Raw genomic sequence first — 20639 nt, 5'->3', positions numbered from 1 at the left:
TTTTTTCCTTTTTTTTTTTTTTTTTCGTTTTCACATTTTTATTTAAATTCTGGTTAGTTAGCATATAGTGTAATATTGGTTTCAGGAGTAGAATTTAGTTATATATAACACCCAGTGCTCATCACAAGTACCCTCCTTAATACCCATTACCCATTTAGTCCATCCCTCCCCACCTTCCTCCATCAACCCTGTTTGTTCTCTATCACTGAGTCTCTTATGGTTTGCTTCCCTCTCTCTCCACCCCTTCCCCTTTGTTCATATGTTTTGTTTCTTAAATTCCACATATGGGTAAAATAATATGGTATTTATCTTTCTTTGACTTATTTCACTTAGCATAATATGCTCTAGCTCTATCCATATGACTGCAAATGACAAGATTTCATTCTTTTTGGCTGAGTAATATTCCATATATATGTATGTATATACACACACACACACACACACACACACACCCACATATATATATGTGTGTATATATATATAACCACATGTTCTTTATCCATGGAAGAGTTGACATCTTAACAATATTAAATCTTCTAACCCTTGAATATGATATATCTCTCCATTTATTTAGGTCTTCTTTGTTTTCTCTTAACAACACTTTGTGGAGTCTAGGTGTAGGTCGTGTACATCTTTTGTCAGATTTATTCTTAAGCATTTTATATTTTTGATGCTATTTTAAATGATATTGATTTTTAAAATTTTAATTTCTAATTGTTCTTTGCTAACACAGAAATACAATTGGTTCTTGTATATTGACCTTGCATCTGTCAGTGTTACTAAGTGACTTATAAGTTCTGTCAGCTCTTTTAATGGATTCTGTCAGATATTCTACATAGACAATCATGTTGTCTAAGAATAAAGACAGTTTCATTTGTTTTCCAACATGGGTGTCTTGCTCTGGCTAAATCCTTCAGTACAATGTTGAATTAAAAACATGAGAGCAAGGGGGCGCCTGGATGGCTCAGTTGGTTTAGTGTCTGACTTGGGCTCAGGTTGTGATCTCATGGTTTGTGAGTTCGAGCCCCACGTCGGTCTCCATGCTGACAGCTCAGAGCCTGGAGCCTGCTTCGGATTCTGTGTCTCCCTCAATCTCTGCCCCTCCCCTGCTCACACTCAGTCTGTCTGTCTGTCTCTCTCTGTCTCAAAAATAAATAAAACATTAAAAACAAAAACAAAAACATGAGAGCAAAGATCCATGTGTTATTCCAGATCCTTAAGGAGAAAATATTCAGTACTTTGCCATTTAGTGTTAAGTGTTGGTTTTTCTTGATGACTTTTACCAAATTGAGGAAGTGCTCTTATATTCCTAGCTTGCTAAGAGGTTTTAGCAGGAATGGATGTTGGATTTTGTCAAATGTCTTTTGTTTTATACTTGATTTCTTGTGTTGTTTTTGTTGTTGCTGTTTTCGAGTTAAACTTCTTACTTTAAGATAATTGTAGATTTACATGCAATTATAAGAAGTAATATAGAGAAGTTTTTATAAACTTTTACCCAGTTCCCTCCAATGGTAATATCTTGCAAAAATATAGTACAGTATTACAACTAGTTTAATACAGTGTTGACATTGACACAATCCATTGATCTTGTTTAGTTTTCCCAGTTTTACTTGTATACAAATTCAATTTTAAAAATAGATATTGGGCTGGGGCGCCTGGGTGGCTCAGTCGGTTAAGCGTCCGACTTCAGCTCAGGTCACGATCTCGCGGTCCGTGGGTTCGAGCCCCGCGTCAGGCTCTGGGCTGATGGCTCAGAGCCTGGAGCCAGCTTCCGATTCTGTGTCTCCCTCTCTCTCTGCCCCTCCCCCGTTCATGCTCTGTCTCTGTCTCAAAAATAAATAAACGTTAAAAAATAATAATAATTAAAAAAATAAAAATAGATATTGGGCTATTTAGGTTATATATTTCTTCTTCAGTGAGTTATCTGTCTCATTTAAGTTGTCAAATTTATTGGCATCAAGTTGTTTGTAATATTCTATTTGTTCTTTTAATATATATTGAATCTGTAATGATGTGACCTTTTTCATTCTGATTCTGGTGATTTGTGTCTTCTCCCTTTTTCCTTCATTTGTCTGGCTAGAGATTTGTCAAATTTATTGGTCATCACAAAGAAGCAGCTTTTGGTTTTATTTCTGTTTTTCTTTTCAGTTTTCTACTTTGGCTCTTTTATCTTATTATTCTCTTTTTTTCCCTGCTTACTTTGTGCTAAATTTGCTCTGCATCATCTAGTTTCTTAAGGGGAAGCTGAGGCTATTGATTTAAGACTTTTCTTCTTTCTAATATAAGAATTACTGTTAAATATGTTCTCCAAAGTACTGAAAACTCAAGGCAGTAAGCTGGGGCAATTATAGGGTTAATTTTATTTTCCATCTCCTAAGGCTCACTGTGCTTCATTGCCTGATGTCCAGCGTCTTGAAAACTATTGTTTCATATATTTTAATTTAATTTTTTTAGTTATTTCAGGAGAAAGAGTAAATCTGATTCTTATTATATCTATGGAAGTGGAAGTTCTAGGATGTACTTTATTTTTTTTTCTCTTTTCTTTTTTTTTTTAATTCCAGTGTCTACTAGAACTACAGAATGAAGCTGTGTTCATGTGGACTGCTGAACTGGAAAATATTGCCACTCTCTGCTTCAAGGCTTTGGAAAACTCAAATTATGGGGTTCGAGTGGCAGTGTCTAAACTCTTAGGAACAGTCATGGCTACAGCATTGATGCCAAAACAGGCAACAGGTATTGTTTGCCAGCCCCTAATGTAGATTATAACAGATACTTGAAGGTATATGGAATTCATCTAAGTGAGTTCTTTCTTAGAGGCAAGCCACTTTAAAGTTTTAAATTGTTGAGTATCTTTGTCTACTACCCAAATGGAATTTTTCTTGATATAGGCATTTTTTTATGGTTTTGACATACAAGATAATATATATCAAGTATACTGGATATATAAGCAAGTAAGATTTATGAAATGGTATTGTGTAATCGTCAAGGGACCAGAGTCTGGCACTTTATATGCTTTCTTTCAATCTCTGTGAGTAGACCCTTCTTATAGTACAGTATTTGTTTTTTTTTTGTTGGTTTTGGGTTTTTTTGTTTTGATGACTGTTTTAAGCAAAATCAGAGGCATCATTGATTTGTCATGTGATTTGTGCTGTGCCTCACAGTTCCACAGAGATGCCTCAGTGAGGGAGGGTTGTGAGTAGATGCTCTGAGCCACCGTTTGCTACTGTCCCCACCCCTACTTCACCTCTATATAGTAGAAGGAGAATCAGATGTCATAGATTCAAGTCCAGGCTCTTATGTTAATTAGCTGTGAAGCCCTCTGAGCTGTAGTCTCTTTATCTTCAATTATTTCAATTTGTGCAATTAGATGATGATGACAGGTAACATTTACCAAGCTCTCTGTGCCAGGCACTGAATTAAGCATATAACAAAAGTGTTTTATTTAATCCTCACAAAAGCTCTGTGACTTATAAATACTATTATTTATTTATTTACTTTTAAATGTTTATTTTTAGAGAGAGGGTGTGCACACATGCGGCCACATGGGAGGGGTAGGGGAGGGGGACAGAGGATATGAAATGGTCTCTGTGCTGACAGCAGAGAGCCCGACGCAGAGCTCCAACTCATGAACCTTGAACTCATGAATCGTGAGATCATGACCTGAGCCAAAACCAAAGTCGGATGCAACCAACTGAGCCACCCAGGCGGCCCTATAAGTACTGTTATTTTATAAACAAGGAAGTCGAGCGATTGTATTAATTTATATTCTGTTAAGTGTTAAGTGTCAGAACAAATTCAAACCCAGGCAGCCAAATTCCAAAGTTAACATACTTAATCATGAGCTTTATACCTCTCCTACAGACTTTTTGTGAGGATTATGTTTGCAGCTGTTTGTGAAAGGACTTTGTAAAATATGAAGCTCTGTATAAGGGAGGGCAAGTCAGCGGCAGTCCAGTGACATTTTAATTTATTGCTAACCATTGTGTAAAAAGCATGTACTTGACAAAGTTTCTTTGAGTCCACCTCAGCTGGGAATGAGGGCTGTGATCAATGAGGGCTGTGGGTGTGCTTTGTCTTTGTGTTACATATATCAAGGTTAACAGTATTATTAAGCTATTTTTGACATCAATTTATTGAATTACCTTTAATATCTAGTTCATTCCATTTCCTAGCATTTAGCTTCAAAGTTGAATTTATTTTTACAAGTACATTGTAAATGTAAAGACTGTAAGAGAACAAAAGGACCCTATCTCCTTTGTAGTAAAGAATCCTTGAAAATAATTCCTTGAATTTTAAGCTAGATTTGTAAGAAAGTGTTACTCAACTAATAGCAAGATATATTGCTTATGAATTTATTTTTCTTCCTGAAAGTAATGCGGCAGAATGTGAAGCGAGCGACATTTGATGAAGTCTTAGAACTCATGGCCACAGGATTTCTACGTGGAGGGTCAGGTTTTCTAAAGAGTGGTGGAGAAATGTTAAAAGTCGGAGGGTCTGTTAATCGTGAAGTGAGAGTTGGAGTCACACAGGTTTGTAATGTATACCTATAAAAGAATTCTGTTTGCATCGCTTATGAAATCTCATGGAACATTCTTACTAAGTAACAGTACACCCAAGTTTTTAACCCTGTCTGGTTTCTTTCAAAACATTTATTTTACCAAATGAATGAATTACATTCAGATTCCAAATTACACACTTATATGGAAAGATAGATTCTTTTTTTTTTTTTTTTTTAATTTTTTTTTTTCAACGTTTATTTATTTTTGGGACAGAGAGAGACAGAGCATGAACAGGGGAGGGGCAGAGAGAGAGAGGGAGACACAGAATCGGAAACAGGCTCCAGGCTCTGAGCCATCAGCCCAGAGCCCGACGCGGGACTCGAACTCACGGACCGCGAGATCGTGACCTGGCTGAAGTCGGACGCTTAACCGACTGCGCCACCCAGGCGCCCCGGAAAGATAGATTCTTAATGATGTGTAAATAAGCCTTTGTCTACTATATTTATATAAGTATCCAATAACATTTTCCCAAATTTTACTTGGCTGAAAATCAGATGTAAAATAATTCAGTTTTATTTGAAATTATATTCAAATAGCTTTAGGCATTTAGATGTTAATGTACTCCAGCTACCCTGTAGCCAACCATATTGGTTAATACTTTGATTGGATTATCATTAATGATTAATCACCAGTGTAATTATGAAATGAATCCTGACTTGGAATTATAATTTCAAAATAATAATTAACCAAATAAGGTATTATGGGTAATGATCCAAGAATAATTAATACATTATAAGATAAAATGTTCCTTTGTGATCTTAGTCAAAATCACTCCAGCTATACATTGTTCCTAAAACAAGTGTAAAATAATAGTAAGCCATTTTTATCTTACTATCATAAGCAACTATTTTCCAGGTCCATGTTTGTTTAGGATGTGCGAGTTTTCTTAGTCCTATAACCTTTTACCTTCCTCAGTATTAGGGTGAATTCAGCTTTCCCTCCCCATTCTCTTTTTGTGTTTTTCATGAAGCTATTATCTTAAGGACAGTTTTTAATCCACCAGGTCTCAAGTTGTCAATTTTCTCAACTTTCATCTCAAATATAAGTTATTTTAGCTTTGCGCAGTGGCAGTATTGTAGCCAATGAGGTTTATCTGAGGCGTGATTATTGCTAATTGAAAACTTTTCTCAAATATAAGTTATTTTGCATACTGTCATCATGTATTTCTGTGTTTGCTTTATCTGTAATTTCAGTTCATTTATATAATTTATCTGAAGTTGTATCTTTATTTATAGGCGTATGTCGTTTTTGTGACTACGTTGGGTGGTCAGTGGTTGGAACGTAGCTTTGCTACATTCTTGTCTCACGTACTTGATCTGGTCTCCCATCCTCGGGCAACACAAACTCACGTAGAGGCTGTGTACTCAAGACGATGTGTCTCCTTTATCCTAAGAGCTACCGTGGGCAGTTTGCTAGGTGAAAAAGCCCAGATTGCAGCTGCCAAAGAAATATGCCAAGCTATTGGGAAACAGATGAAAGCTGTAGGTAAGAATCGATATCTTGATGTGTCTGGTTGATTAGTCATTTAGTTTTGTATTATTATTCTTGATAAATATAATAGATCTGATTCATTCATGTCACTTTCTGGACTGTGTTTAATAGTTTTATTGAGGACTCTTATTTTGTTATTCAAACAATGTCATTACAGTGAAATAGAATTTCTACAGATTTCGGTAGCGTGTTTGAAAGGTTAGGTTTTCTGTTTTATTTCCAGTACCTATACTGGTGTTAGAGCTCTCCTGGTAAGCTCTATTGTGCTTTGCTGTCTTTAAGGAACAGTCTATTGTCATTTTTCTGCTTGGACCCTTTTTTTTATAAACACAAGTTTGTTTGTTTGTTTTCCCTCCATTACTAGGCTTACTGTGAAGATGTGGTTATTAGCCCACCAGAGGATACACTGTGAAACCTCAGTAATTCATAATTAAAAGAAATCCTTTTCAAAGAAATGTCCATTTATAAAATTTTCAGTTAACAAATATTGAGTATCTGAGATTTGCAAAGCAAATTCAGGGTTTGAATAATGAGTGACATAAAAGTTTCTTGCAATCCAGTTGGCTTGTGATCCAGTTAGGGAACTATATAATGTAAAATATAAATTCTGGACAGTTCAGTTTTATTAATTCTAATCATGCAAATTATATTGCCTACTAGTGCTCTTTAGAAATAAGAATTTAATGAATAGAGAATACTCGGTAACTTATATTTAGAGAATATATATTAAACATTTTCTAAAATCCATAAAAGTAAATTCACAAATAGTTATAGTTTTGATTGTTTTTTCTTTAAGTTTTTAAAAATATTTATTTTTTTAGAAAGAGAGAGACAGAGCATGAGTGAGGGAGGGGTAGAGAGAGAGAAGGAGACAGAGAATCTGAAGCAGGCTCCAGGCTCTGAGCTGTCACCACAGAGCCAAATATGGGGCTCGAACTCACAGTCCCTGAGATCATGACACGAGCCGAAGTCGGACGCTTAACCAACTGAGCCACCCAGGCACCCCTAGCTTTCATTGTTTATAATAGCTTACTTAGCAAACCATTTTTAAATGTATAGGGTTAACTAAAAGTTATGAATTGTGAATTGAAGGGTGTTTAAATGAATGAGGCATCATTCTTTAGTTATCTTAAAATAGTAGTCTGTCCTGGTTTCACAACTTGACAAATACTTGTACATTGATGTGTGGAAGAAATGTTTGAGTGCCAGAAACACTGCCAGGTTGTGGGAATAAAATAGCGAACCAGATATAGATAGTACCTGGTCAAGGGGCTTATGGTTTAGTAATCAAAAGGTGGAGTTAATGCATTTCCAAGTCCAGAAATAGGTAAAAATAAAGAGGTCCGTAATGAAAATTACAGTCTGTAGTGTATTAATCTCTTCTCTTCCATAATTAGGTATTATATATTTTTATAGTCTGTCAATACACAATGAATGCAATAAAGGTAAGGAAGTTTTACAGTCACATAAGGGTCTTAATCTTAAGGCAACAGACTAGCCATTTGATTTTTTAAAAAATCTTACAAGGCGTGCAGATGGCGTCACTTGGAGCTTCAGTTGCTGCACAGGGTTATTGAAGACAATGACCAAGAGCAAACTAAGAGGGCAAAGGTCCAGGAATGGATTTCATATAGCGAGCCAAAAAATTTTAAGACTAAAAACAAAGCAAAACCAGTTACCACTAATCTTTTTTTTTTTTTTTTAATTTTTTTTTTCAACGTTTATTTATTTTTGGGACAGAGGGAGAGACAGAGCATGAACGGGGGAGGGGCAGAGAGAGAGGGAGACACAGAATCGGAAACAGGCTCCAGGCTCTGAGCCGTCAGCCCAGAGCCCGACGCGGGGCTCGAACTCCCGGACCGCGAGATCGTGACCTGGCTGAAGTCGGACGCTTAACCGACTGCGCCACCCAGGCGCCCCCAGTTACCACTAATCTTAAGAAGATAAACATTGTGAATGATGGAAAAGTTAACAGAGTGAATAAAGCTTTTGTAGATATACAAAAGGAACTTGCATGTTTCTCCAAAGGACTTTCCCTTGAACCTCTGCAGAAATAGTCGATTCCTCAGCAGTGTCATGAAAACGAGCCAGTTAATGTTGATGAAGCGACAAGATTAATGGCTCAGTTGTAAGACACTGGTGATACATCAAATACCCCAAATACCCATAAATTAAATGTTTTATATACAGTTTTAGTTTAAAAATAAGTAAATAATAAATAAATAAATAAATAAATAAATAAATATTTAAACAATCTTAAAAGCAGAACTGAATGTAATGCTATATGTCTGGGACTTATGGGCCAGAATATATTCTCAATTAATTTGACAAGGAATCTTCAGTTGTCTTTATGTTAAATACATTTTAATTCTAATGAAGGGTCAGGGAAGGGGGCAGCAAAGCTAAAGGAGCTTTGAGGAACATCTCAGTAAGAAATTCTAAAGCCAGTTTCCTTATAGATCTACTTCCTTTCTAGTCAGAAATTTGACACTGTTGCAGCACTTGAGATAGCAATAATAATAAAGTGACAGTAATGGCTGCTGACATTTGCTGAACATGTATTGCGGGCAGCATTGTGCTGTCTTCTTTAATCACCACAGTACCCGTTGAGATAGGCCCTTAACCCTCTCAGCAGATGAGGAATTTAAGACTCGGGTCAGCGGAGTATCTTGCCCAGAGTCACATAGCTGACGTGACTGGTGGAGATGGGACAGGAACCCAGGTTTCCTTTCTCCAGAGCCAGTGCTTTGTACAATGTGATTTGCTACTGCTGACTAGAGCTAGGTGTATTCCTGAAAGCAGACAAGATATCCCAGTATGTATTGAAGTACTGTCATGATGTCATTAATCAGTGTTTTTAAGTCACTTCATCGTTTAATTACACAAGTGTTCTGCTAAGAAATAATTACATACAGAGTTTTTAACACGCAGACATCAACTGGTATAAATGTTGATATAAAAATACCAATTGTAGGGGGCTCCTGGGTGGCTCAGTTGGTTAAGCATCCGACTCTTGGTTTCGGCTCAGGTCACGATCTCAGAACTTCATGGGTTCAAGCCCCGCCTGGGCTCTGTGCTGGCAGTGCAGAACCCGCTTGGGATTCTCACTCTCTCCCTCTCTCTCTGCCCCTTCCCCACTCGCCCTATCTCTGTCTCTCTCAAAATAAATAAATAAAGTTAAAATAAATATCAGTTGTGTAAATCAAAAACATTATGTCACAATTTAACTCACCCACATCAAACACATGATTGTGTGTTTCCAGAAGCAGTCGTGAATGATACTAGCGGTGAAAACAAATCTGGAGCGGCAGACATCGCAGCAAGCCAGCATGTGATGGTCTGTGCCCTCCAGGAGCTCGGGAGCCTGGTGCAGAGCCTGAATGCTACCGCCTCTCCTCTTATTCAGGAAGCATCTATAGGTATGAGAATTCATTTACTTGCTGGGATTCTTTTCACTATTTAAAAAAGAAAGTCAGAAGTGTGACTGATACTTAACTCCTGATTAGTTGCTTGTCATCATAATTAGCAGTTTTTAGATCATTTAGATCAGTTCGGTTTTAAGTTAAGATTCACTGTAATTGTAAATGTTGAATAAATAGTGAAAGTTTGGGGAGACAAAGACGTCATGGTAGTTTGTAATAATTGGCTAACGTTTGTTAAATATTCATTTAATTTTTACATCATTTGTATTTTATTAGATGTAATTATACTCTCTTTTGTAGAAAATGTTTCTTTGAAGTTCTCTGCCGTTTCTGAGATGATGTTATGTGTTTTGTGGCAAAGTTCTGAATGTATGTGACTAAAACCATAATGATTATGATTTTAATCATTGTGTTACACGTAGTCTTCTAGTTCATGGAATCGTTGGACTTCGTTAAAGAGTAATTTTTTGAGTATTTCTTTTTAGGACTTTTGGAGACTGTGACTTCCGTGCTTCTTCATCCGAGTATGGCTGCTCGGCTTGCTGCCGCATGGTGTTTGCGCTGTGTGGCTGTGGCATTACCTTTCCAGTTGACACCCTTTCTAGACAGGTGTGCCGAACGGCTCAACAACTTGAAAACGTCACCAGAAGCCGTTAGTGGATACAGCTTTGCAATGGCTGCTCTGTTAGGTGGAGTTCATCAGTGTCCATTGGGCATTCCTCATGCCAAGGGAAAGGTACGACGGAATTATGAGTGCTGTCACGTGGGCTTTAGTCTCTATTGGAACACCTCCTGTGTTTAATGCTGAGCTGGGTGATCAATCAATTTTAATATAATAGTATAAAATATAGTGTTATGCTAATATGGAGTTGACAGACCCTAATTCAAATTTGATATTTAATTCTTTAATTCTGTTGTCTAGGGGTAGTATCATTTTATTTTAGAGAAAAAAAAAAAAACCAAACCCTTAACGGTTATTATGTAGAAATCAGAGCTATTCTTTCAGCTTTTAGAGATAAAAATTCACATTGCTCTATTCAAAGATATCAGGAGAATATGCTATTGCATTTAGCATTTTGGTAATAATAATCAGTGGTTATTATGAGTCAGTTTTTTTCTTTTTCTAAATTTTTTTTTTCAACGTTTTTATTTATTTTTGGGACAGAGAGAGACAGAGCATGAACGGGGGAGGGGCAGAGAGAGAGGGAGACACAGAATCGGAAAGAGGCTCCAGGCTCCGAGCCATCAGCCCAGAGCCCGACGCGGGGCTCGAACTCACGGACCGCGAGATCGTGCCCTGGCTGAAGTCGGACGCTTAACCGACTGCGCCACCCAGGCGCCCCATAATATTCTTGAGAAAAAAACCATAATAGTGTTAGTAGGTATAGTAGAAAGAAAAAGAAAAAGGGGCGCCTGGGTGGCGCAGTCGGTTAAGCGTCCGACTTCAGCCAGGGCACGATCTCGCGGTCCGTGAGTTCGAGCCCCGCGTCGGGCTCTGGGCTGATGGCTCGGAGCCTGGAGCCTGTTTCCGATTCTGTGTCTCCCTCTCTCTCTGCCCCTCCCCCGTTCATGCTCTGTCTCTCTCTCTGTCCCAAAAATAAATAAAAACGTTGAAAAAAAAATTAAAAAAAAAAAAAAGAATATTAAACATTTATGTAAATACTGTCCGCAACTTTACATATGTAGATTGGGGCTAGGTTTTTAACTTCTTACTCTTTCTGGGACATTAGGCCCAGATCCATTCACTCTTAGGAGCTCCATAGCTACCACTCGAATATTGGCTTCCATCTCCCTTTGTCCTTCAACTGCCTCCTCTCTAATTATCCTGCCTGCAGTCTTTCTCCCATCTCCCCACACCACTTGCATTTTTCACATTAGCTCCAAGACCCTTGGGGACTACCCGGTGCTCAGAGAGTAACTAGAATCCCCTCGGTCTGGTAAACCAGCACCTCCACAATTTGCTGTCATTCTACCCATTCATTCTGCGTTCCCACTGCTCTACTTAGACTATTCGTCTTGCTCTCTTTCCATGCCTTTTGCAGCCTTCATGCCTGTGTTCACACAATAGCATCTCATCCCCCTTCTTGGTCACATGAACCAAACGTATCTGTCTGTTTAGAGGCCCAATTCAAGTTCCATCTCTTTTATGAAATTTCTTCACAGCTACTCTGTCTGCGATAACCTTTGCCCTTGTGGACCACTACTACATCTGCTTACTCTTTTGTCATTCATGTGCTGCTTGTTACTTCCCATTTCCCTGTGACTTCTCGAAGACTTTAAGTGCTGTAAGATTATTTTAATGGCAGAAACATATTAGGAGTTCAACAAATCATTTAATATAGGATAATGGTGCTACCAGTAATAGCATTTATTAAGTGGTTTCATGGACCAGCAACTGTTCTGAGTGCTTTGCTGTATTAACTTATTTAATCCTTGCTGGAGTGAGGTTGGCATTCCTATTACTCCTATTTCCCTGGTGAGGGAACTGAGGCAGGGAGGTGAAGGTGTCCCAGATCAGAAAGCCAGGAAATGACAAAGCTGGGCTGTGAACCCAGGCAGTCTGGCTCTAGAGCTCTCTCTCAACCACTGTGCTGTTTAGGGTCTCCTCACAGACAGTGTGATCGAGATGAAGTAGGTCTTGATGTTGGATCTTTTAAAACATGTTAACAGGAACAACAAAAAAGAACAACTTCCTTTTTTAATAAGGCGCACTAGCTATGTATTTTCTTACTTGGTTTCTTTAACTTGTTTCAGTTAAAATCCAATTCTGAACTTCTCTTGCAGATGGTAGTTAGTATCGCTGAAGATCTCTTACGAACCGCTGCTCAAAATAGCAGGCTGTCTTTACAGCGCACCCAAGCTGGATGGCTTTTACTTGGAGCACTTATGACTTTAGGTATAGTTATATCTGAGTAGGATGTCGTCTTACTCTGTAAGTGTCAGTAGATTATAAATAAAATGTAATTTAAAAGTATTAAACTTCACATTCTAGACTTTGAATGACATGGTAAAATGGTGAAGGTGTTTTTCCTCTCATTTGGGAGTAGATTTCTATTTCTGGTAACTTCTGCTTAAGTACATTTAAGGAGAAAATGGTTAACAAAGTTTCACCTTAAAAAATAACAAAGTGTCACCAGAATAGCCCTGGTCTAACTAACTGGCTTAGTGTTAACCAAATGAGATAAGAGTGTGGGGCCCATTCCATCCCCAAAGTGATGTGAGTGACATGATTTTAGTGGGGTGATAAAGTCACATTCCAGTGGTATTGTTGGTGCGGCTTTTCTGGAGTTACCCTTCTCCCCTTCACTTTCCCAAGTGCTATGACAAACCTGACATGCAGGCAAAGTCTAGAACTGTACATAGAACAGAACTGTTCTCATGGTGATGGCGTGTGTCTTCTTTTTAGTTCACATCTCCAACTTCCAACTTTAGTAGTAGATACGTGTTTTATTTACTGAATAAGAAGCACTTTGAGTTAGGGAGGAAGTGGGGGAAGGTGATCAAAAAGTAGAGACTTGCAGTTCTGAGATGAGTAAATACCGGAGATGCGATGTCCGGCATGCAGATATACTGCTGTGTGACAGACAGGAAAGCTGTCAAGAGAGTAGTAAATCCTGAGGCTTCCCATCACAGGGAGAACATTTTTTTAATTTCTTTTTCTTTTCTTTTCTTTTCTTTTCTTTTCTTTTCTTTTCTTTTCTTTTCTTTTCTTTTTTCTTTTATTTTCTTTTCTCTTCTTTCTCTTTCTCTTTCTCTCTCTCTTTCTCTCTTTCTCTCTTTCTCTCTTTCTCTCTTTCTCTCTTTCATTTTATTGTATCTATATGAGATGATGAATGTTGGCCAGACCTGTTGTGGTGCTCATTTCACAATATTTGTAACCCAAACCTTCACCTGATACAGTGATGTATGCCACTTATTTCTCAATCACACTGGAAAATAAAAGAAACATTTTGAAACTTTTACTGTCACAGATGAAGGTAGAGTGAAATGATATTATTAAAGCTTGTGTGGGGCTCTTTGACTTTTGTTTGTAATGTTTGTTTTATGTATGTATGGTTTCGTATTCTCCTTTTCTCCATTAGGACCATCCGTAGTTCGATACCATCTGCCCAAGATGTTGTTATTGTGGCGAAATGTTTTCCCTCGTTCTCTAAAGGAATTGGAGGCTGAGAAGGCCCGAGGCGATTCTTTTACCTGGCAGGTAACATTGGAAGGTCGTGCCGGAGCTTTATGTGGTAAGAACTGAAAGGGGTGTGCTCCCAGAATATAATTTTATTACGAAAATATTTGTGAGGTTAAGGAGAATCACTACTTCAGATTTTTATGTTAATGTGTAATGATGAACTCATAGACTTGTAGATTTAGAAAGAAACTTTGTAAACTAATTTATTTATTTTGGGGGGTGGGGAGAGAGAAAGAGAGCCCACGTGCATGCGTGCATGAGTAGGGGAGGGACAGACAGAGAGGGAGAGAGAGAATCCTAAGAAGGCTCTGCCTGTCAGCACTGAGCTCAAACTCACAAACCATGAGATTATGACCTGAGCCAAAACCAAGAGTCTGACACTTAACTGACCGAGCCACCCAGGCATCCCATAAATAACCTAATTTTGAGATGGAAATGAAGCAGTAACTTGAAAGAGGTGGTTAGCATTAGTGGTCATCAGACAAGACTTAGAACCCAGGCCTCTTGAGTCCAGTTATTGCAGTCTTCTACCTGTCAAAGAGGCACTGTCACCACATAGAAAACCCAGTAGGTATTTAAAGGAAGAAGACACCCAGGATCTCCCAGGTCACTGAGTTGACAGTGAATCTTTTCATGATGGACAAATAGCTGTTCCCTCCAGCATTATCAAATCTACAAATGTTGAGATGCATTTTTTTAGACATCCACATTACAAAAATTATGAATAAAATTGTTTTTGTTTAGAAGTCAGCAACTTACAGGAAAGGCTCCAGTTTTGTTTCAACTGGGAACTAGAATTACACTGGGTGACTCTGTTCTTTTTTGGTTGGAAAGTGCTTCTTTTTCCAAACCGTGGGAAACAGATATATGCTTAAATCATAAAGGTGGCAGGGCAAGGTGTCAGTTTTGTTCCCAAACATCTGAGAGCTCTTTTTGTCTTAGTTCTTCCCAGTGAGAAGGAATATCACTGAGCCACTTTGTCCACCCTTGGTTCTGTCTTGCTTTCTTTGAGGTTATCTGAATTCAGTGATGTTAACAGACCTTTGAATTCCCACTCACAGAAATCTCCCTAACATATCTTCCCTCCCTCCACCTTTCTTCTAGCCTTTTCTAATGATGTTTCTCTGTAGTTGCAGTTAGTTCTTTGTTTGATTTGACCTGATTTCAGAACCTTATATTTCATAATAATTAAGAATTAAAAATTTTATCTAGCAATGAGGAGTTTTGTCGCACATTGCCCTGAGCTCCTGACTGAAGATGTGATTAGAAAATTGATGACCCCAATTGAATGTGCCATGACCATGATGTCACAGTAAGTAAGCGATTATAACAAGTTAATGTTCAGTTTTACATACTTATAAATAATCATGTTTTGCACTCCTCTCTAATGTCATACAGGAAACATGTAAAACTTTACTTTTTTAAAATGAACTTAAAAACTATAGTCATGGAATGAATTGAAATAAAATTGTATTTTATACTGTTCCAATAAAGGTCACAGTATAAACTAAGATGAAAATGTTATACTTGCCAATGTATTTTGACAGTACATCGATACATTGCTAAAAATGTCTATAACACTTATTCTAGTAAGCTGACACCAACTGTACTTTTGATATTTTAGCATTCCGTCTGTAATTAAAGCCCATGGAGCTCATCTGAAAGCTAGTGCAGCAATGGTCCGTTTAAGACTTTATGATATCTTGGCTTTGTTACCTCCAAAGACTTATGAAGGTAAATGAAATTTGCATTATCTAATAAAAATTCTTCAGTGTATCTTTCTAGTTCTTCACAACATTACAGAGTTCTGACCAAGGCTGTCCCCTGACCGTACAAAGGAAGACAACCATTTTACTTTTCTTCATGTAAAGTAGCTAACTCTCGTTGAGCACTTACTGTGTTCCAGGTTTGTTCTAATCCCTTTACGTGTATTATCTCCTTGGACTCTAACCACAACTTTATGAGGTAATTCACCTATATTTTATAGATGAAGAACCTCCGGTACAGAGAGGTGATGTAACTTACCTAAGTCTGAGATCTAGTAAGTGGCAGAGCTTGGATTCAGACCCAACTGGTTCAACTTCAGAGTCTCTGCTTTGAGTGGCTAAAATGAACAAATCAGGAGACTACAGATGCTGGAGAGGATGTGGAGAAACAGGAACCCTCTTGCACTGTTGGGAATGCAAACTGGTGTAGCCACTCTGGAAAACAGTGTGGAGGTTCCTCAAAAAATTAAAAATAGACCTACCCTATGACCCAGCAATAGCACTGCTAGGAATTTCCCCAAGGGATACAGGAGTACTGATGCACAGGGGCACTTGTACCCCAATGTTTATAGCAGCACTCTCAACAATAGCCAAATAGTGGAAAGAGCCTAAATGTCCATCAACTGACGAATGGATAAAGAAATTGTAGTTTATATATACAACGGAATACTACTTGGCAATGAGAAAGGATGAAATATGGCCTTTGTAGCAACATGAATGGAAGTGGAAAGTGTTATGCTAAGTGAAATAAGTCATACAGAGAAAGAACAGATACCATACGTTTTCACTCTTATGTGGATCCTGAGAAACTTAACAGAAGACCACGGGGGAGGGGAAGGGGGAAAAAAAAGTTAGAGAGGAGGGAGCCAAACCATAAGAGACTCTTGAAAACTGAGAATAAACTGAAGGTTGAGGGGGGGTGGGAGAGAGGGGAAAGTGGGTGATGGGCATTGAGGAGGGCACCTGTTGGGATGAGCACTGGGTGTTGTATGGAAACCAATTTGACAATAAATTTCATATTAAAAAAAAACAACAGAGGCGCCTGGGTGGCTCAGTTGGTTAAGCGTCCGACTTCGGCTCAGGTCATGATCTCACGGTTCGTGCGTTCGAGCCCCGCGTCGGGCTCTGTGCTGACAGCTCGGAGCCCGGAGCCCGCTTCGGATTCTGTGTCTCCTTCTCTCTCTGCTCCTTCCCCGCTCACGCTCTGTCTCTCTCTCTCAAGAATAAATAAACACTAAAAAACAACAACAACAACAACAACAAAGTCTCTGCTTTTAATCACTATCTGAAACTGCTTCATATATATTATAATATAGCCAATAATTTAGGAATCTTAAAAGAGAATAATAATGTACTCTATAGATATCAAATATTATGTAAAATGTTAATATTAAAATAAGCCATTGTGGGGCGCCTGGGTGGCGCAGTCGGTTAAGCGTCCGACTTCAGCCAGGTCACGATCACGCGGTCCGTGAGTTCAAGCCCCGCGTCGGGCTCTGGGCTGACAGCTCAGAGCCTGGAGCCTGTTTCCGATTCTGTGTCTCCCTCTCTCTCTGCCCCTCCCCCGTTCATGCTCTGTCTCTCTCTGTCCCAAAAATAAATAAATGTTGAAAAAAATAAAATAAAATAAATAAAATAAAATAAAATAAAATAAATAAATAAAATAAGCCATTGATTTGTCTTCACTTCAGCCATGTCCAAGAATTCTGATGTGCTCGGCTTCATTGTCTGCACATCACTGGGTAATTAATAATAAATAATAATTGTGTCATATTTAGTATATTTAAATAAATATTTAAAGCATGAAAATATTTAATATATTTATTAAATTTAAATGTTTTAAATTTAAATAGTAAATGTAATAGTTATTGTAAATATTTTCTCTAAGTTTTTTGTTCCTTTAAATAACTTGGGCTAAAACGCATAATACAATAATAAAAAAGAAAGTACCATTATTGTATTTTAAAACAGCATTAAAGTATTTGATACAGATTTTTTAAAAAAGAGAACAGGGGGGACTTAATTATTTCACTTGATCTTAGCCAAGAGGCTGAGGAGCGATGGGACTTAATTATTTTATCCCTGTTGAACATGGTGCTTCTTTTTGTGGGCAATGATTGCAGTTTTCATAAAAACTATTCTTTCATATCTGATCTGAAGTTCTGTTTTTTTAGGATCTTTCAACGCACTTCTTAGAGAACTGGTAGCAGAATTCACTTTGACTGACAATTCAGCCAACACAACCACTTCCCTCCTCAGATCTCTCTGCCATTATGATGACAGTGTTCTTCTTGGTTCCTGGCTTCAAGAAACTGATCATAAATCAATTGAAGACCAGGTAGCAAACTACACAGGGAATTGAAATACTACGTCATCAAAAGCAATGGGGCTGTTACAGATTGTTATTTGAAAAGGAAATATTTCAGACTAAAGTTTAATTTTATTTTAGCTTCCTTAGACATTTAAAGATCGCTTCCTGGTGGTAGAAAAAAATAGTGAAAAATGGTGAATTTCTTATGTTCTTTTAAAAAAAGACTTACTAATGCCTCTTTTAGTGAGTTTTCGTGAGTTGAAGTTATTCCTGATATTGTTTTGCTTACACATTGTAAGGTGGTCAATATACAAATGTTAAAATGAATAAGTATTTTCTTAAAATTATACAAGGTGTTACTGATGGCTTTTTTTAGTGGCCAAATAATATTTTTATCTATTTAACACTTTTCAGATTCAATCATTTTTGTTTTTTTCTTTTTTTTCAAATTCAATCATTCTTGTTTTTTTTGTGCTGTTGTTACCTTTTTTCCTTCCTCTCATTCTGTTTTTCATGCCTAACTGATACTTCGTGAGTTTCTTAAAGTAGATTTTGAATGATTTTTATGTCCTTCTTTTTGTAGCTCCAGCCAAACAGTGCATCTGGAAGTGGGGCTCTGGAGCACGACCCATCCTCCATTTACTTACGAATCCCTGCTGGAGAAGCTGTGCCTGGTCCTCTCCCGCTTGGGGTTTCAGTCATTGATGCTTCCGTGGCTCTTTTTGGTGTAGTGTTTCCTCATGTTTCTTACAAACACCGGTTAGTATAAAATCAATCAAATAATTTTAGTTTAATATAAACTATACCAGAGAGGAGGTGGGTGGGGGGATGGTTTAAATAGGTGATGGAGATTAAGGAGGGCTTTTATTGTGAGGAGCCCTGGGTATTGTATGGAAGTGTTGAATAACTATATTGCACACCTGAAACTAGCGATTACACTATGGTAACTAGCTGCAATTTAAATGAAAACTTTTTAAAAATAAAAATAAAAAAATAAAATAAAAAATAAAAACACTTTTTAAGTATTTAACATAATAAAGCTGTCAGGAAAAACATATATGTAAATTATATTTAAACAATAGATTTTCCCATCTCAGTTACCTGCAATAAGGTAAACTACTACTTAAATAATAGGCTTATAAATTTAATAATGTAAGTGATACATACATGATGAAAAAAATTGCTTGAAAATTCCACATAATTGAAACTTTTTAAGATCTGGCTCTGTGAACTGACCTCTGACATCCATTGTCTTGTGGACTGTCTTAAAACAGGAAGATTTTCATTTCAATAATTCGTTTGCGAGTTTTTAAGTGGGTTTTCCATATCTTTAATTAGAGACATCACTTTGCTAACTCTTTTTTTTATTACTGAAGAAGTTAATGAATGTGAGGTCCATTCTCTAATAGTGTTTGTCTGTCATATGGTTTAGTCTGGGACTTAGGAAACTAGAGTAACAGGTTGTTTTTCTAATAGGAGCATTTTGGTTTGCTGTATTCTGTGTCCACAGACACTATCCCTAATTTTTGTAGGCATTTTATCTATTTATGGTGGTTTTCTCAAGAGGAAGAGTGAAAATGAATTAGTGTAAGACACTCATAGGTAACTTGTTTAACAAAATATGCTTTTAGGGGTGCCTGACTGGTTCATTCGGTGGAGCATGTGACTCTTGATCTCGGGCTTGTGAGTTCAAGCTCCACGTTGGATATAGAGATTACTTAAAAATAAAAAATCTTTTTAAACAATGCTTTTGAGGGGCGCCTGGGTGGCTCTGTCAGTTAAGCGTCCGACTTTGGCTCAGGTCATGATCTCGCGGTTCGTGAGTTCAAGCCCCGCGTCAGGCTCTGTGCTGATGGCTCAGAGCCTGGAGCCTGCTTCAGATTCTGTGTCTCCCTCTCTCTCTGACCCTCCCCCATTCATGCTCTGTCTCTCTCTGTTTCAAAAATAAATAAACGTTAAAAAAAAAATTTTTTTTAATAAAAAATAAATAATGCTTTTGAAACATTGTTAGGTTTGTGTATAAAGATAACATAAGTATAAAAAATAATGTAAATATTATCTTTAAAAAATGCATAGGTTACTTGGTTAATTGCTTTTTTAATTTGAGGAGAAAAATTTCCGTGTAAAATTTCACTTTACCCAGGTATCTTTAAGAACATTTGGTTGTCATATAAATGAAGAATATGAAAGGGGAAAGAATCTCATAAAGCATCTACTTTAATATCCTTGTTTTAAATCAGGAAATCCAGGTCTAAGAGTTTGTGGTTTGCCCAAAGTTACACAGCTAGTTATGAGAGCTGTAAGTAGAGTCCAGGATTATTTTGACTATATTAACTCACTTTTGTAGAACAATTAAATAAATTAACAATTAATAACTTAAATATCCAGTGATAGAGGAATGAGTCAATCAATTATGGAAGGTCAATAGGTTAGAATTTTTTTTTACATGGACAATGTTTTGATATGCTCCTTATACAATGTTAAATGATAAAAGTAAAATAAAAGGCAAGAAGTGATCCCTGTCCTGTATTTTAAAGAAAAGACCTGAGAGGAGCCTGGGTGGCTCAGTCGGGTAGGAGTCCAACTTTGGCTCAGGTTGTGATCTCACAGTTTGTGAGTTCGAGCCCTGCATTGTGCTCTCTGCTGTCAGCAAAGAGCCCACTTCAGATCCTCTGCCTCCTTCTCCCTCTGCCCCTCCCCCCCAAAAATAAATAAACATTAAAAATAATGATAAAAAAAAAGACCTGAAAGGAAATGTATCTGAGGGTAAGAGTAGTTATTTCTGGATATAATTTTTTGTTACTAATCTTCAAATTAAATGAAACAAATATTTTATAAAAAAGAAAAAACATTTTTTAAAGTAAGGTTTTTAAAAAGGTTATGTATTTGAGATCAGTCATAGGTAAA

The 20639-nt window shown here is 37.4% G+C and overlaps 1 protein-coding gene and 1 pseudogene across 1 annotated transcript in view; both read left to right on the top strand.

The window, feature by feature from the left end:
- Positions 1 to 20639, top strand: part of HEATR5B (HEAT repeat containing 5B) — a 103763-nt gene that overhangs the window by 14323 nt on the left and 68801 nt on the right. Inside the window, exons 6-16 of the mRNA XM_040496515.1 lie at positions 2562 to 2733; positions 4372 to 4529; positions 5795 to 6044; positions 9314 to 9469; positions 9958 to 10208; positions 12257 to 12368; positions 13555 to 13707; positions 14868 to 14967; positions 15280 to 15389; positions 17596 to 17759; positions 18316 to 18491. Of these exons, the coding sequence (XP_040352449.1) occupies positions 2562 to 2733; positions 4372 to 4529; positions 5795 to 6044; positions 9314 to 9469; positions 9958 to 10208; positions 12257 to 12368; positions 13555 to 13707; positions 14868 to 14967; positions 15280 to 15389; positions 17596 to 17759; positions 18316 to 18491 (1802 nt within the window). The remainder of the gene's footprint in view (positions 1 to 2561; positions 2734 to 4371; positions 4530 to 5794; positions 6045 to 9313; positions 9470 to 9957; positions 10209 to 12256; positions 12369 to 13554; positions 13708 to 14867; positions 14968 to 15279; positions 15390 to 17595; positions 17760 to 18315; positions 18492 to 20639) is intronic.
- LOC121044616 (uncharacterized) lies at positions 5613 to 5745 on the top strand (annotated as a pseudogene).

The sequence above is a fragment of the Herpailurus yagouaroundi genome, unplaced genomic scaffold, assembly GCF_014898765.1.
Source record: "Herpailurus yagouaroundi ecotype Mexico unplaced genomic scaffold, PumYag 188, whole genome shotgun sequence".
Classification (NCBI taxonomy): domain Eukaryota; kingdom Metazoa; phylum Chordata; class Mammalia; order Carnivora; family Felidae; genus Herpailurus; species Herpailurus yagouaroundi.
Note: the sequence above shows the minus strand (reverse complement) of the source record. Positions and strands in the feature narration are given on the sequence as shown.